This window comes from Chiloscyllium plagiosum, unplaced genomic scaffold, assembly GCF_037043375.1.
Source record: "Chiloscyllium plagiosum isolate Xiang-an unplaced genomic scaffold, Cpla_swu_hap1 HiC_scaffold_5, whole genome shotgun sequence".
Taxonomy (NCBI): domain Eukaryota; kingdom Metazoa; phylum Chordata; class Chondrichthyes; order Orectolobiformes; family Hemiscylliidae; genus Chiloscyllium; species Chiloscyllium plagiosum.
This window is the reverse complement of record NW_028270143.1, coordinates 14,923,089-14,942,117: the sequence shown is the minus strand read 5'-3', so window position 1 is coordinate 14,942,117 and position 19,029 is coordinate 14,923,089. Positions and strand designations below refer to the sequence as shown.

General features: G+C 40.1%; 1 protein-coding gene across 1 annotated transcript in view; it reads left to right on the top strand.

Annotated features, from left to right (window-relative positions):
* The window catches only part of adamts16 (ADAM metallopeptidase with thrombospondin type 1 motif, 16), a 249,585-nt gene that overhangs the window by 178,008 nt on the left and 52,548 nt on the right, over positions 1-19,029 (top strand). Inside the window, exon 17 of the mRNA XM_087986819.1 lies at positions 5,240-5,378. Coding sequence (XP_087842945.1) covers positions 5,240-5,378 — 139 coding nt within the window. The remainder of the gene's footprint in view (positions 1-5,239; positions 5,379-19,029) is intronic.

Sequence of the window (19,029 nt, the reverse complement as noted above, 5' to 3'; positions counted from 1 at the left end):
ATCATAGAAATATACAGGACAGAAACGGTCCAACTCGTCTGCACGGACCAGATATCCTTACCTAATCCAGTACATTTGCTACCACTTGGCCCATATTCCTCTAAACCCTTCCTATTCATATACCCATCCAGATGCCTTTTAAATGCTGTAATTGTACCAGCCTTCAATACTTCCTCTGGCAGCTCATTCTATACTCGCACCACCCTCTGCGTGAAAAGGTTGCCCCGTAGGCCCCTTTTAAATCTTTCCCCTCTCACCTTAAACTATGCCCTCTAGTTTTGGACTCACCCCACCCTAGGGAGAGGACCTTGCTTATTTACTCTATCCATGCCCCTCATAACTTTGTAAACCTCTCTAAGGTCACCCCTCAGCCTCCGACACTGCAGGGAAAACAGCTCCAGCCTATTCAGCCTCTCCCTCTAGCTCAAACTCTCCAACCTTGGCAACATCTTTGTAACTCTTTTCTGAACTCTTCCAAGTTTCACAAGTTTCTTATAGCAGAGAGGGGAGAATTGCATGAGAATTTGAAAATCAAGATACTTTTTCCCTAGTTACCCTTTTGTCCTTAATGTATTTGTAGAATCGCTGGATTCTCCTTAACTCTATTTGCCAAAGCTATCTCATGTCCCATTTTTGCCCTCCTGATTTCCCTCTTAAGTATACTCCTACTTCCTTTATACTGTTCTCAGGATTCACTTGATCTCTGCTATCCTGCCCTGACAAATGCTTCCTTCTTATTCTTAACCAAAAACTCAATTTCTCTAGTCATTCAGCATTCCCCACATCTGCCAGCCTTGCCCTTCACCCTAAGGTGAAGGTCTGTGGATGTTTGTATATCTCATTTTTGAAGGCTTCCCATTTTTGAGCTATCCCTTTACCTGCAAACACCTGTCCCCAATCAACTTTTGAAAGTGGTCTAACTAATGCCCTGCACAGTTCCACATGACCTCCCAACTCCTATACTCAATGCACTGACTAATAAAGACAAGCATGCAAAACATCTTCTTCATTATCCTAACTACCTGCAATTCTACTTTCAGGGAACTATGAACCTGCCCTCCACAGTAATTTTGTTCAGCAACACTCCCCAGAACCTTACCATTAAGTGTATAAGTCCTGATTTGATTTGCCTTTCCAAAATGCAACAACTCACATTTGTCTAAATTAATCTCCATCTGCCACTCCTCAGCCCATTGGGCTATCTAATCAAGATCCCATTGCACTCTGAGGTAACCCTCTTCGTTGTCCACTACATCCAATTTTGATGTCATCTCCAAACTTACTAACTATACCTCTTATGCTCACATCCAGATCATTTATATAAATGACTTCTTAGGTGAGACAGCATCTGTAAAAAGGAAAACAGTTAACATTTTGAGAAAAGGTGATTGACCTAATGTCAACAAGTGACACAATGAGTAATACTGTGGTCTCGGAATGAGAAGCCTGTGGGTTAAAGCTCCTAAATTTTGAACGTACAAATCAAGTCTGACACTCCAGTGCAGTACAGAGGAAATGCTGTACTATCAAGATCGAGTCACTGGGCAAGACCTTAAACCAATTTTCAGTCTCTCCTCTTGGGTGGAAATAAAGATCTCATGGTACTATTTCTAAAGAAGGAGAGGGACTTGTCCTCAGTGTCTGAACCAATATTTATCCCTCAGTTACTATCACAAAAACAGACTATCTCATCACAATCACTTACGCACTGTGGGAGCTTGCAGTTACAGATTGTTATTTCTTTATTCTGTGGACGATGTGGATGTGAGTGTCATGGGTCATGTCAGCCGCATTTCTAATTACTCTGAAAAAGTGATGATCACTGGTGCAGGAGAAGTGATATGCTTTCAAGCCAGGATGGTGTGCAACTTGGAGGGAGACTTGCAGGTCATAGTGTTCATATATATCTGCTGTCTTTATGCTTCTTGGTGGTAGAGGTTACAAATTAGCTTCTGTCAAAAGCACCTTGGTGAGTTGCTGTAGTACATCTTGTAGGTGGAACACATTGCTGCCATTGTGTTTCAGTGGTAGCGGGAATGGGTGTTGAGGATGATGAATGATGAACCTGGCTTTGAATGATGTCAACCTTCCCAGTGTTGTTGATGCTGTACTCATCCAAGGCAAGTGGAGAATGCTTCATCACACTCCTCACTTGTGCCTTGTGAATGGTAGATTAACTTTGGCCAGTCAGGAGGTAATTGCAGTCTCAGGACTGTTGTTATAGTATTAAGCTGATCCACTAGAGCCTCTCATCAATTGTAAAATCTAGGATGTTAATAGCGGGAGAATTAGCGATGAGAATGTCATTGAATGTCAAGGGGGAAGACTATATATTCTCTCCAAGCCTAAATGTCATCCAGATTTTGCTGCCTGTGGATTGCCTCATCTGATGATAGTGAATGTTGCTGACATTATTTCAGAGTTGTTTACTAAAATGCAAAATACAAGGGAGCCTCTAACAGTTGTGAAAGAGACTATGTGAATGAAGTACAGTTGGTTCTGCTATATCATATGTTTCTTCAACGTGAATTGGCTTTAACGCAATTGAAGAATTTAGACTGTTAGTTGTAGAACACATACTTTCCTAAATGTGTTGGCTGTAATGTGATTCCTGCCCCATTACTTTAAATGGCACGACCATTGCGTGATTTTCTTATAACGCAAGATCGCACAAGAGTAGGTCTCTCGCATTATATCACAACTGACTGTATTTTGTTCTTTTTCTCTGTAGGTATTGCCAGATTTTAAGTATTTCCTGAATTTGTTGTTTTTTTTATTTATCATACATCATGTGAGTTGTTCCTCTATCTGTGCTTATTAAAAAATATAAAACTTCCAAACTTAGGAAAATTCACAGCCCTTAAAGCTGGAGACTCTTATGTTGAATCATGGGCATCTCATACAAAAAGAAACCGAAGGCAATGCCACATCAACAGGGAACTGAAATGTTTTCTGTCATGTCCAATGAGGATGTCATACTCTTTACGTTCAAGGTATGGAGTCAATTCAATCTAGATTCTTCAAAAATTACTTTGAAGAGTAGACAATATGTATTGAAGGTGAATGCCAAAGGCCAGGTGACCTTCTGAGATTCCTGCACAGCCATAGAATTAACTCATGTCTGAACACACTTCTGGAGAGTCACTTAAATGTAAATATCCTGGGTGGAAAATCAACCCTTCAAAACATGAAACCACTGGTAAATGGAATTTATAACCACATTGGCTGAGTATGAGCATGAAGTCAAAATAATGAGTGCAGTCCCCAACTCCAAGCTCTGTGTCTTGAATTTAACCGGTTTAATTGGAAGCACTAGCTTTCGGAGCGCAACTCCTTCTTCAGGTGGAAGAAGGAGCGTCGCTCCGAAAGCTAGTGCTTCCAATTAAACCTGTTGGACTACAACCTGGTGTTGTGTGATTTTTAACTTTGTACACCCCAGTCCAACACTGGCATCTCCAAAAATTGAATTTAACCACTCTACAAAGAAAGCTGAAGAGAAACCAGTTTACCACAAGCAGCGTTGCACAGTCGCCATTCATCTTCTAACTTTGAATCATTAGGGTGGACAAAAGAAGTATTGACCATGTGGTGACATGTTCAAGACTAACTGCAGGTAACAAATTTTAGTACTCCAAAAATCAACCAGAAACGAGTCAGCCCGGAAATCAACAGAGCAGCAGGAACATTACTTCAGGAAGGCAAATGGAACCCTGCACAAGCAACCAGTCAACCCAGGCGGTGTGAGAAAGGGAATAACTCCCTCTGCTGAAGATTGGCCATGGCTTCATTTGGAAACCCTGCAGCTTTCCAGAATCCATTCACCCAAAAAGACAGAAAAGAGAACCCATCTAGGTGTGCATCTTAATCTGGCAAAAGTGAGGACTGCAGATGCTGGAAACCAGAGTTTAGATCAGAGTGGTGCTGGAAAAGCACAGCAGGCCAGGCAGCATCTGAGGAGCAGGAAAATCGACGTTTCGGGCAAAAGCCCTTCATCAGGAATAGGCATCTTAACCTGACCATGTGATTTACTTATTGCATTTCTGCCAGCTGCCGAAATGTATGCTTTGTCTCGAGAATTTATTATGCCTGTGTTTGTGTGACTGTGTCTGCGCAAGGGTTTGCGTGTGTTGCATGTTCATTACTGTGTGTTGTGTGAACAAACATGGCCTTTCCTTCTGATTTAAACATTTAACTGTAAGCCTGTTTCCTGTTCATTGCCAAAAATGGCAAGTCTCTAAAGTTTTCAAACACTCCGTCTCACCATATGTTTTGTTGTGGACAACTGAGAGGTGAGGAAAAGGGAAGTTATTCCACCATCTCTCTCCCATCAGTAAGACTACTGTTACAGAGGAGCTAAATATATTGAGAAAACATTGAGAAAAGCAAATTACTACCAGGGTACTAAAACGGACATTTGTTTAAAATATCCAAGTTCTGTGGTGCAACAGAGAGAAGCATTTGCAGTTTCATTTAAAGTAAGAGAGTTATTATCATAAATACATGTGTGCTTTTGTGTGTTTTAATCTCTATTGAGATCATATAATCCTTAGTAGTCTTCGAGAGAAGTTCTGACCTATTTCTTCCCTACCGTTTCACAGCTGAGTCATGACCTTATGTTGTATTAGACAATCAGAGCAGCAACTGTCTTAGGTTAAACCATGCTTTTAAAAAAGGTAGCAAATACAGACCTGTTAAAGGTGTACTTCTGCTTTGAATGATGCCTTGAACTTGATCCTACCGACACCTCACCAGCTGAGGTCAGATGCACTTTTAATTTAAAGAAAGTCTGGAGTAGAAAGGAATAAATGGAGTGGAACTGCATTAAAATTTAGCTTTATGTTTCCTTTCAGCCTTTATAAAGGGTTACAGGGAAAGTTCATATGAATCCCATCTTCATTAGTCAGTACAACAAGAAACTTTCTTTCATAACACAAACTGAAATACGTGTAGAATTTCTTGCTACTTTTTCAAAAAAAAAGACAGAAGTTATAAAAGCATTGCATTAACTGGTATTGGAAAACACTTTATACTTTGCTGCCTTCAGATATGTTTTATTGTAATAAAGAATTGCTACTCTGAGGCAAACTGCAAAACATTGATAGATGGAAAAAGTTAATTCAATTTTTGGCAGCTGTTTAATAAGGTCATTTGTTTGATTAAGCTTTACAGGAATCACTCTTAACATGATAGAAGATGAAGTGATGAAACATTGTTTCCAAACTTTATTTTGTTTATCCAGATACTACTTCAGGGCAAAAATCCAGGGATTGGATGGGAATATGCCTTGCCAAAATCATCGACTGAAAATAAAACAGCTCCGAAACACAATTACACATGGGCTATTGTTCGCTCTGAATGCTCAGCATCTTGTGGAGGAGGTAATGTTTCGTTGTGCAATCACTTAATATGAATTTGCAACATTCTGAGGTAGACCTTTCCCATTGTCAGTGGAAGATGTGACTTGTACATCTTCCTGTTAAAATAAGCAGTTGTTAATCCATTACTTTCAGAATAAGTAATATTAACTATTGGCTTCAAGTCTGCACAGATGAATAGGAAAAAGGCTGAATAAACAGGGTGTGTTTTCTGTATCTAAGTAGGTAGCCCTAAGAACAATGGACATATGTTTCAGCTCATTCAACAATATCCTTCCAATTTTCCCTTGTCACTTCGGGTGTTTCATCTACTGCTTCCTTCCCTTGGCAATAAGTACATTTTGGCTTTTTTATTGAATTTTAGACGGATATGCTGATTCGATTGATAGGTAGAGGCACTTGCTTTGGAACTTTAACACTTATTCTGTTGCGTTGAATGGCCAGTTTCTGTAATTGAACTTTACTTTTTGTCAACATATCTGGAATGTCTTAAAATACAAATGATTTGGAGATGCCGGTGTTGGATTGGGGTGTACAAAGTTAAAAATCACACAACACCAGGTTATAGTCCAACAGGTTTAAATGGAAGCACACTCGCTTTCGGAGCGTCGGAGGTGGTAGACTACCAACTAATGAAGGAGCGTCGCTCCGAAAGCTAGTGTGCTTCCAATTAAACCTGTTGGACTATAACCTGGTGTTGTGTGATTTTTAACTTTAAAATACAAAGGCTCTGTTATTAATTCATAAAGTTGATTAATGCAATATACTTACTCTGTTTTAAAATGTGTTTCATTATTGTGCTCTCAATCAGTTTATGAAACTAGTAGCTTCCTCTGTTACACATTATTTCAATTGCATTTTATGAGAGTGAACAAAATTCCTTGTCCCCATGAGCAAAGGTTTTCTTGATGCCTTTTGCTATCTGTGCTTGTTTCTAACCCTATTCTCTCAACACTCTAATTATAATATGGAAATTAAGTAAGGTAGAGATGTACAACACTTGATTTCAGTTTAGTTAAGAATTTTAATTGATGTTAAGTTTTTGAGAATGCAAGTGTTTTTGAATCCCAATGGGTCATTTAGAAATGTATCATTCTCGAAACAGGTGATAACTAAAAAGGAAGTTTGCACAGTAGGAATTGGGAATCATGTTGCAGCTGTATAAGGTACTGATGAGCCCAATTTTGGAATGTCGTGTGCAATTCTGGTCCCCCTCTTATCTGTAGGGTGTTGTGCAACTTGAAAGGGTTCAGAAAATATTACAAGGATGTTGCCAGGGTTGGAGGATTTGAGATATAGGGAGAGGCAGAATAGGTTTGGGCTGTCTTCCCTGGAGCTTCGGAGGCTGAGGGGCGACTATATCGAGGTTTATAAAATCATGAGGGGTATTGATAGGGTAAATAGACAAGGTCTTTTCTCTGGGGTGGGGGAGTCAAGAACTAGAGGGCATAGGTTTAGGTAAGAGGGGAAAGATTTAAAAGGGACCTAAAGGGCAACGTTTTCATGCAGTGGGTGGAGCATGTAAGGAATGAGCTGCCACAGGAAGTGATGGAGGCTGATACAGTTACAACATTTAAAAGACGTCTGAATGGGTATATGAATAGGAAGGGTTTAGAGGGATATGGGCCAAGTGCTGGCAAATGGGACTAAATTAATTTAGGATATCTGGTCAGCAGGGACGAGTTGGACTGAAGGGTCTGTTTCCGTGCTGGACATCTCTATGACTCTGTGACTGTAAGTAATACTGACCAAAACATATACAAGATTCTTTGCAAAACCATACAGCAATTTTCATAACATCTAAAGGAAGATGCAAGAATAAATCTCAATTGCAAAGTTTGCCAGACATTCCAGCACTGTTATATTTGATACCTGGCATACCTGGAGAATCCAAATAAATGCTGATATTACAGTATGTAATTGAGTGAATCCCTACAGAAACATCATCATTATATTTGTAGGGATAAAGAAAATAATACTTCCTCTGCAAATCATATATTTAAAAATGTTCTGAAATCTGCATAGCAACAAGTAATAACAAATTAAGCATTTTTTGAGTCTAAGAGCAGTTTATCTAGTCCCGCTTGCCCATCCATGCCATGTAGTTTTGCAAGTTTTAATTTTCAGTTCCTTCAGAAGCTAAGATTGAACTTGGTTTCACTCCTTTGCAGGCAGTACATTATAATTACTTCCTACATAATATTAATTCTTTTGCCTGTCATCTGAAATCATTCACTTCTGGTTCTCCGTCCTACTCCTAGTGGGAACAGTTCCTCTCCAGCTATTTCTCCGGTTCACTTATGATTTTTAGCACTGCCATCCTCTCAACTTTCCCAAAGAGAAATGAGCCCTGTTCTGCAGTCTACCTTAACTGACATCCCTCAGCTCTGGGACCAGTCTGGTAGGTCTTCTCTGCAACCTCTCTGAAGCTTCCTAACTTACAGTGGCTAGAGTTGAACACGTTACTTCAGTTAAAGCTGAACCATTATTTTGTAAAGATTCATTATAATTTCCTTTCTTCTGTAGCCTCTGACTCAATTCGAAAGCCCAGTGTCCTGAGTGTTTTGCTAATCACTTTCCCAGCCTATGATGTAACCTTCAATGATTTAAGCACATGTACTTGCATCTCTCTGATTCTGCACCCCTCTAGAAATATATTGATTATTTTATGTTGCCTTTCCTCATTCTATCTGCCAGAATGTATTATTTCACTCTTCTGTGTATTAAGTTTAATCTTATCTATGTCTGCCCATTCTGCCTGTCTGTATCTTTTTGGAATGGTTCAGCGCAGTTCATATTCTGTTTGTTAACTATAAATTATGAAATTGTACACTGGACACTGAAGTCTCTGTCACAAATATATATCCAGGAAAGCAGTGGTTCTAATATCAACTCATGGAAAAACTCACCTTGCAGCCTATTTAATTTCCATATTGACACATCTTTTATTCCATGGGCATCATTTTTACTGGCAATCCTGTTTGCCTGGCACTTTATCAGAAGTCTTTCAAAAATCTATATCAATGTCAACAGCCATATTACCTTTACCAATTCTAATATTTCATCAAACAACTCTATCAAGTTTGTTAAACACAGTTTCCATTCTGGCTTTGTTTAATTCATCTACACTTTACAAGTGACTATAAATTTCATCCCAGATTACCTCTGAAATTAAACTGAGTAGCCTGTAATTGTGGGGTTTATCCATAAAGCCCTTTCTGAATATGAATTTAACATTTGCACTTCTAGTTCTTTGGCACCATCACCGTAGTTAAAGAAGATTGAAGTGTTATTGACAATACCTCCGCAATTTTCACCTTTACTTCTCTCAGTATTCTTGGATTCTGTTGACTTACAACTTTAAATTGTATAATATCTCCTTTTTGTCCGTGTTTTGATTTATTATGCTCCCTACCTTCACATACTTCTTTGTTTTATATTTCTAAAGAAGACTTTTCTATTTCCTTACATATTAGCTGTCAACCTGTCTTCGTATAATCTCTTTGCTCCTCTAATTCTCTCACTTCCTTCTTAACGTCCACTCTGAATGTTCCATATTCAATCTGATTTGTATTTTTAACCTGACACCTCTCATCCACAAACTTTTCACTTTTATCTTATCCTCTTTCTTTTTCTAGGCATGGTTTACCCTGCCTTTCCCTCTAATGGGAATGTACCTTGGTTATACCCAAATAATAATTGGACCACAATTGTCTGCCAGCCAATCTTTCACTCAAGTTTACAAAGAATAAATTAATTCTAACTGCACTGAAATTGACCCTCCTCCAATTAGGTAGTTTTGTTGTTGATTGTTCCTTGTCTTTTTTCATTTTTCTTTGATTTGGTTTAGGCATAGCTAAACTGTATAATACAGTACTATGATTAATCTGCTCTAGATCTTCTGATATTGAAATTTGAACTGCTTGATCCCCCTCATTCCCCCAAACCAGATTCAGCTATGCCTAAAGTGTAACACAGAACTCTGGATGCTGGTAAATTCTGGAGTTCTGATGAAGTGACACTGGACCTGAAAGGTTAATGCTACTTTCTCTCCACATATGCTGCCAGACCTGCTGAACATCTCCAGCAATTTCTGTTTTTGTTTCAGCTATGTTTCCTTCCTCTTTGGACTGGAAGTCTGCTGCTCAAGTAAATTCCGTTGAACATAGTTCTGAACCTTTTTTTCCAGTCACATACAGAGGAACCTCGATTATCCGACTGACATGGGCGGGGAGTATTTTGTTCGGATAATCGAATGTTGGGATAATCAAATGTCGGATAACACAGTTTAGCCAAGCATCGGGACCTTGCGATCTTGTTCGGATAATCCAAAATTCGGATAATCGAAGTTCCTCTGTAATAACATTATCTTGTGTATATTTGTTTAGGTATAAGGTATTTGAAATCTCATGGAAGCAGAATTAGAAGATTTCATTAATAGAAATAGTTATCAATGGTACATTAAATTAAAACCTCAGCATGCTCAGGAAACATAAATTTCCTAGAAACCATAGTGTTAAATTTGGCACAGCCAGCAGGCATAAGTTAGCACCATAAGTTTTCCTTCCAAAATGACTAACCTGCACCTCTACACCGAGAAACCTCCACCTTAAACACAGCGTTTTGATTGGTTAGGTCACAGCTGATGTGTTTTCATCACAACTTCACAAGGCTGGAATATCTTAACCAACATATTAATGCATCGCAGATCTCTATTTCAGATTTAATTTTAACAATCGATGTGCAGTGTTCATTACAATAGCAGAAAATGTGTTGCTGGAAAAGCGCAGCAGGTCAGGCAGCATCCAGGGAACAGGAGAATCGACGTTTCGGGCATAAGCCCTTCTTCAGGAATGAGGAAAGTTTGTCCAGCAGGCTAAGATAAAAGGTAGGGAGGAGGGACTTGGGGGAGGGGCGTCGGAAATGTATCTCCTGTTCCCTGGATGCTGCCTGACCTGCTGCGCTTTTCCAGCAACACATTTTCAGCTCTGATCTCCAGCATCTGCAGAACTCACTTTCTCCTCATTACAATAGCATCTACTGCATATTTTCCCATACAGTAGCTTCTGAATATTTGCAGCATTATGCTAGAGATAACACGTTCATTTGCAAATAATTTATTACCTCGGCGATTTAAGAGTATCCTGTCTCCCCATTAGCTGAGTGTTCTTTTGTTGACAGGTGTGAATCTATTCTCTTTTCCACACCCTTGCAGTCTCCCTAATTTACCCATACCCCTTGCAGCTTCATTTTCTTTCTCATCCCCTTTACAACCTCCCAGTCTCTCCTCTCACCCACTTTGCAGCCTCCTTGCTTCCCTGTCTCTCCACGTCTGCCTTGCAGCTTCCCAGTCCTCTCCACACCCAATCCCCAATGCCTTGCACCTACCTCATTTTCCTACATACCTCCTGAGCAGCCTAGGCAAGTGGCCACCTCTGCCAAAAGATGGCTTGCGACACCTCCTCCTGACCTCAGCAAAGCCTCAGCAAAATGGCTGCTGACCCTGAGAATCCACTCCCACAACTCTTGCTGCTCCTGAGACCACACCCCTGACTCCCAGTAGATATTCCCACAGTGACTCCCTCACTGCCAGTACCTATTATCCTGCTCAGCACTCCTCCAAGCATTTGTTGCAAGCATTGGCAAGATCCAGATTATGATTGGAAGAGGAGCTCTCTCCATTCTAATCCCAGGGTAAATTTTCTCAAATTTCTCCTCTTGAGGGGATTTTCCAGGAAAAAGGACACTTTCAGTGGCAGATTTTCCCACCAAGCCCATGAGCACTGACTTCAATTGTACTTATTCTGTGACTGTCCTCTCAAGGACCCCCTCTCCGCACAGCCCTGTGATACTCTCCTCACTCAATATTCCCACACCTCTTTCCTTTCCTTCGCTAGCTGGGTCAGCATTTATTCTCCATTCCGAATTCCCCTTGTGAAGGGAATGATGGTGAGCTGCCTTCTTGAATTGCTGCAGTTAGTGAGAGGTGAGTACACCTGAAGTGCTGCTAGGAAAGCAAGTCCAGGATTCTGACTCTGCAGCAATGAAGGAACAGTGATAGAATTCTAGGACAGAACAGCGTGTGGCTTGGGAAAACCTGCAGATTGTGGTGCTTCCCTGCGTCTGCTGCATCCCTGTCTATCCAGGTGGTAGGTATTGCAGGTTTGGAAGGTGCTGTATAGAAGCCTTGGTGAGCTGTCCACTCAGAAACCCAGTCCTGACTTTTCTGAGCCAGGTCTTTGCTATTGCCACAGCAATATAGATACCTGGAGTTCACCAACTTTATTCATTGTGCTTTGTGTGTCCACATGCATACTTCCTAGGTCCAACCATCCTCAACTGCTTCATTGATGATCTTGCCTTCATTATAAGGTCAAATGTGGGGATATTTACTGATGATTGCTCAATATTCATCATTATTCGCAGCTCCTTAAATACAGAAACAGTCCATGTCCAAATGCACCAAAACATGGGTAATATCCAGGCTTAGGCTTAAAAATTGCAAGTACCATTCAGGCCACACAAATACCAGGCAATGATCACCACCAATCAATGACCATCTAACCAACGCCCTTTGACATTCAGTGTTATTGCCATCATTCAATCCCCAACTGTCAACATTCTAGGTGTCACCATTGACTTGAAATTGAACTGGACTATCCACATAAATACAGTCACTACAAGAGGAGGTGAGATGCTAGGAATATTGTGGCTAGTAAGTCACATCTACATGACAAAAGTCAGGAGTGTGATGAAATGTTCCCCACTTGCCTGGATGAGTACAGATCCAGCAACCCTCAAGACACTATCCAGGAGAAAATCTGCTGATTACTACCTACAGCATCTATACCCTCCACCACAGATGCTCAGTAGCAGCAGTGTGTACTGTCCACAAGATGTACTGTTGAAAAACACCAAAGACCTTCAGACAACACCTTCCAAACCTACAACCGCTTCCATCTAAAAGGTTGAGGGCAGCAGATACATGAGAACACCACCACCTACAAGCCACTTGCCATCCTAACTTGGAAATATATCACCATTCCTTCAGTGATGCTGGGTCAAGTTCCTGGAATTTCCTCCCTAAGGGCATTGTGGGTCTACCTGCAGCACACAACTGCAGCAGTTCAAGAGGCAGCTCATCACCACCTTCTCAAGGACAACCAGGGAGGGGCAATAAATGCTGGCCCAGTCAGCTACATCACGTCCCAATAGTGAATAAAAAAATCCTTATTGTGTATCCTCTTAGACTAACCCTATGCAATACCATATTATTTTTTATTCTAGTGCTAACTGTCTCTCTCAATACTTTGTGTGCCTTATTTTGCATTGCTGAAGCCACATCTTGGCACCATCCTCCTCCTAAGTTAGTTTAAAGTAAACACTCCCCAAAACAGACTGTCAGACTACTCAGACTCCTTGGCATCACCCCTTGGTAGCCCAAAAACCCACCAATACACTAAAACAGCAGCTAATGAACTTGAAAGACCCTATACAGACCGCAAACAAAACTAAGGTCATTTACAAAGTACCATGTAACAAACACTACATTGGACAAACAGGCAGAAAACTAGGGACCAGGATACATGAACATCAACTAGCCACAAAACGACATGACCCTTTCTCATTAGTATCCTTACATACTGATAAGGAAGGACACTATTTCGAATGGGACAACAACCCATCCTAGGACAAGCCAACAAAGACACGTATGAGAATTCCTAGAAGCATGGCATTCCAACCAGAACGCTATCAACAAACACATTGACTTGGATTCGATTTACCACCCCGAGAAAAAGAACAGAAAATGACATCACCAACCCAAAAATACCCAAATATATAAATAGAAAGCAGGAAACATCAGCAGTGCTTCGTCCAGAGGCTCATTGAAGATGTTATCGGGTGTAGTGACGAAACGTCTGAAAATGACGTTTCCAGTTCAGCGAGCAAACCTACATCCAGAACCTCAACCTGAGCTACAAATCTTCTCAAAACTCGCCAACTCCCCAAAAGCACAAACAACCTGCCTCAAAGAGCCTTGGTCATAGCCCTGTTGGGTACTGTTTTATTAGTGAATACTATTATTACTGCGAACAAGATTTAAATTGGTTATAATTAACTTTAATCCCCAAGGTAGATTGTTGCTCGTACAGGAATCATTTTTCATAGGACTTTGTGCCCGGTAAGGTACAAATGCTGTCTAAGGTCAGATTTTATTTCCAAGCTCAAAAGAAGGGATTTATGTGATCGATGGTAATAAAACCTGGCGATGTGATGGCTTTAGTCGATTTTTTGCTGGATTGTTTCACATCTCATATGATTTAAAACAGCTGTTCCCATTTGTGATCTAAGCAAATAAATGAGATTTAATTGGAACTGTTATGTAGGAATTTATTATTGTAGAGGAAGGAAAGGATTATGCTTTAATATTTTGTAAAAATAAGAAAAACGACAGATTTCATAATAACTAAGATCGTAAAACATTACTCTCAGCGTGATCAAGCACGTCATTGGCTTACTCCCTCATATAGAGAATTGTTCTTTTGATAAGTAATCTGCACAGATAGCTGGAAAATGAATACAGTGCCGAGTACAAAGTTCTCAAATCTTGTCTAACACAACATGTTGTAGAGGCGTACAGCATAGAAACAGACCCTTTGGCCCACTGTGTCTGAACTGATTAACAAACATCAAACAATAATAATCCTATTTACTTGCACGTAATCCATCGCCGACATTTTAAGTACTGATCCAGATGCTTTTGTAAATGTTGCGAGAGTGTCTCCCACCACCACCCTCTTGTGCAACATGTTCTACATATCTACCACCCTCTGGATGGAAAAAAAATCTTTCTCATATCTTCTCTAAATCACTTGCTCCTCATCCAGAGGAAGGGACTGTACCGCTGTGATGCAAGATATTATACCAGAGATTTTTAAAAACTCACAATTTAAACCACGTGCCTTCAGTTCAGTTAACTGAAGAGCCAGGAATCAATTACAGCTAATTATGCTTTCATTCACTGAAGGAAAATAGAGAGATGAATGGAGAGAGGGGGAATAAAACAATGTTTCCTTTGCTTGTTTTGTAGATTGCTTTGGTTTAATTTAAACTGTTCAATTCACCTTTTTAAGGATGTTCTTCAGCTCTTGAAGTGAGATCCTTCTATTGATAAAAAAAAAGTGTTCAGATTTCTTGGTGAATATTTTGCCACTTCTTTTTTTGTCAATGCTTGCTGTCGAAAGAGTGAAATCATGTCCCTGTGGAGTGGGGGTCAGGAAGAAGAAAACACTGGTCTGACCTATCCATATCTGTCCATGTGGATGTTGGAAAGGTCACGTCACTGTGGTCAAATTTGAGGCCATTTCACATTCTTTCCAACACAAATTCAAGTGAACCAGGATAGGCTGTATTCTGTTTCTTTTAAAAGGTGCCTCGCATATTTACCAAAGAACAGATTTCCCACAAGGTTCAAGTGTAATGCTACTACATTTTTACTGTGACTAAGGTCAGCAATGCCTTTTGTGTGGGACAGAAGTTGCCAGGATAAGATGACTTGTTGATTAAGTTTATGTACAAGCCAATTCATTCATATTTTAGAAAAGGTCTGGGAAACTCACTTTCTTACAGTGCTCATGACTGAATATGGGAATGGGTTGGACAATTTGGCTACTGCTCCCAAACAAAGCAGCATTGAATGCATGTCAATTAGTGATACAGTTCAAGCTTACAAATAATGTATATTTGGCTGATGTGCATAAATACTGGGCCATTGAAGTAGATTTGCATTGCTACTGAGAAGTAGAGGAGTGGCTAATCAGGTAATTGTCTGTAATTATGAAAAATTATAAACATATTTCCATTAAGCTAGCTACTGGGAGAAAAGCATGAATGATTATAGTGGCCTAGATCTTCCAGTAAGTTGGTAAAGTTTGGATAGACTACAGTTGCCTGCAAAGCTTGCACCAACCTGATAAATGCTGTCCATTTCTTCTGGAATCTTCTAATCCTGACTGAATAAGAAACAGGCAACTCAGGTTTTTCCAGGTTTGTCATTTACATAAATGATTTGGATGCGAGCATAAGAGGTACAGTTAGTAAGTTTGCAGATGACACCAAAATTGGAGGTGTAGTGGACAGCGAAGAGGGTTACCTCAGATTCCAACAGGATCTGGACCAGATGGGCCAATGGGCTAAGAAGTGGCAGATGGAGTTTAATTCAGATAAGTGCAAGGTGCTGCATTTTGGGAAAGCAAATCTTAGCAGGACTTATACACTTAATGGTAAGGTCCTAGGGAGTGTTGCTGAACAAAGAGATTTGGAGTGCAGGTTCATAGCTCCTTGAAAGTGGAGTCGCAGGTAGATAGGATATTGAAGAAGGCGATTGGTATGCTTTCTTTTATTGGTCAGAGTATTGAGTACAGGAATTGGGAGGTCATGTAGTGGCTGTACAGGATATTGGTTAGGCCACTGTTGAAATATTGCGTGCAATTCTGGTCTCCTTCCTATCGGAAAGATGTTGTGAAACTTGAAAGGGTTCAGAAAAGATTTACAAGGATGTTGCCAGGGTTGGAGGATTTGAATTATAGGGAGAGGTTGAATAGGCTGGGGCTGCTTTCCCTGGAGCATCGGAGGCTGAGGGGTGACCTTATAGAGGTTTACAAAATTATGAGGGGCATGGATAGGGTAAATAGGCATAGTCTTTTCCCTGGGATCGGGGAGTCCAGTACAATTCCAATTATCTCCTTGCTCTTATACTCTATACCGCGACTGATAAAAGTGTCCCATATGCCTTCTTAACTATCCTATTCAAGTGTTCTGCTAACATGAAGGACCTGTGAATAATGACCCTAAGATCCCTCTGTTCCTTTAATATGGCCAGTGTCCTCCCATTCCTCAATTTGCTTCTTCATCCAAAGTGTAATACCTTGCACTTTTCAGGGTTGAGTACCATCTGCCACTGTCTGCCCATCTCACCAACCCATCTATATCTTCCTGTAACTTACAATCATCTTCTTCTCTATTAACAACTCTACCAGTATTGATGTCATCTGCAAATTTGCTTAACATTGCCCCCACATTTTCAATCATGGGATATGAAGAAATGACAGAGACATTCATAACCAAAGATACAAGTTGGTAACCCAGGGAACAGTCTGCCTTTGTAGTAGCTGAGCAAACTATACTTCATCTGTAGAAACATCCTGTTCCCTGGCTGGTATAAATTGCCTGTTTGATGTCTTTGTTTATACCTTTCCTGACCTTGGCCCATCAGATATAAGGATTTTAATCGGATTATCTAATTAGTTTACCCCATGCAGTCATATCTAGCTCTGAGCAGGAGTTGTCTCCATGGATATTCCAACAATGGGAATGATTTCTGTATCTCTAGCAAAGTGAAAGGAAACCAAGCAGCTTGAATTGGCCTGGACCAGCTGCTAAAGGTGAGTTTGAGTTGAATCTCCACCTCGGGACAGTTGCTGACATATATCTTGTATGTGTATTGTATGTGTGTGCCTTAGTTAAAACTGTCCTTGTTGACCAGTAATATCTTCAATCAAAATCCTTTCTTTGTAACTTTATCTTCCACTATCACCAGACAAACTTTCACCACAGAACTTCCTCACAATTTACACCTGACAGTATGACTTTCATAAACAATTGACACTAATAATAGATTCAGTAATTACGTGCATAACTACATAAATAATATGTGTACCCACATCTATTAAAGTTTACTGTACTTTACTGGAGAAACATAGCAACACCTCTACCACAGTCCATTTGCAAACCAATCAGCCCTCTCCTCTAAGGGATCGACATATGTTGGTTCTCTCCTTGAAGTGGTATTCTTGTGAATTGTCCTGATGAGTGCAATATGAAGAGCTTTGATAAAATGTATCTTTTTTTTAAGCAATATTCATTCTAATTTCTTCTGCCTTAGCCTTTAGGTGAAACATTCTCTAATTCCTTATTTTACATACTTGTAGTAGCTCTTACAATCTGGTGCCAATTTTCTCTCATTCTACTTTTTCTTCTTTGATCAGTTTTTTTGGTCACCTTTTACAGATTCTTTTAAAAATACTCCATATCATCTGGCTCCTTACTTGGCAACATTATAAACTTCCTATTTTCAGTCTGAGGCGAGGGTATTGTATTTGAATAAGAGAAATTATGACAGCCGAAAGCACAAATTTGTGGGTGGCACGGTGGCACAGTGGTTAGCACTGCTGCCTCACAGCGCCAGAGACCCGGGTTCAATTCCCGCCTCAGGTGACTGACTGTGTGGAGTTTGCACATTCTCCCCGTGTCTGCGTGGGTTTCCTCCGGGTGCTCCGGTTTCCTCCCACAGTCCAAAGATGTGCAGGTCAGGTGAATTGGCCATGCTAAATTGCTCGTAGTGTTAGGTAAGGGGTAGATGTAGGAGTATGGGTGGGTTGCGCTTCGGCAGGGTGGTGTGGACTTGTTGGGCCGAAGGGCCTGTTTCCACACTGTAATGTAATCTAATCTAAATTGGCTGAGGTGGATTGGGAAAATGCATTAAAAGGTATAGCTGTATAATGGCAATGGATAGTTCTTTCAAGTTCCATTTTATGACATGCAGCAACAACACAAATTTTTAAGGTGACAAAACTCCAAAAAAGTCAGTCAACCATGGCTGGAAGTTCAAAATTGTAAAAGATTAAAAGAGAAGGGCTATAACGTTGGCAGAAATAGCAGTAAATCTGAAGATTGGGAATATTTTAGAATACAGCAAGGGAAGACCAAGAAACTGATAAGGGAAAGAATAGAATGAGAATACAATCTAGCAAAAGCATAAAAGTAGACTGTGAAAGCTTCTGTAGGTGTGTAAAAAGGATATGCATAGTTAAAATGAAATGTGGTCCGTTACAGGTAGAGGGATGGGAATGCTTAATTGATAATAGAGAAATAGCGGAGGGGCTAAATGACTATTTGGTGCCAGTTTTCACTGTGGAAGATACAAATATCTCCCAAAATCTGAGGCCCAAGTTGCAAGTGAGTGTGAGAAATTGAAGGAAAATGCTATTACTAAGACGATTGTTCTGGGGAAATTCATGGGGCTGAACATTGATAAATGCCCATGATTTGATAATCTACACGCCAGAGTTTTAAAGGAGGTTGTTAAGAGATTGCCAATGCATTGGTAATTATCTTCCAAAATTCTATAGATTTTGGAAACTTCCCACGGATTGAAAAGTAGCAAATGTTACTCCACTGCCCAAGAAGAGTGAGAGAGAAAACAGAGAACAACAGACCTATTAGCTTTATGTCACCAGCAATAGTCTCTCTAATTTTCATTGATTGCCAGAATACCTGTACATCAAGAAAGCTTCTAATCAAATTCCCTGTAGGAGATTGGTTAGAAAAAATGAAGCTCACATGATAGGAGGTAATGAAGTGGCTTCAATTAATGTTTGACGAGCAAGAGAACAGAAAGTAGAAATAAATGGACATTCTCAGGTTGGCATACTGTGACTAGTGGGGTACCACAAGGATTCAATACTAAGACTTTAGCTGTTCACAACATTTGTCAATGATTTGGAGTTGGGGGCCAAAATGTAATATTTTCCAAATTTGCAGATGTTACAAAGCCATGCAGGATGCGTGCTGTGAAGAAGATTTGGGCAGGCTT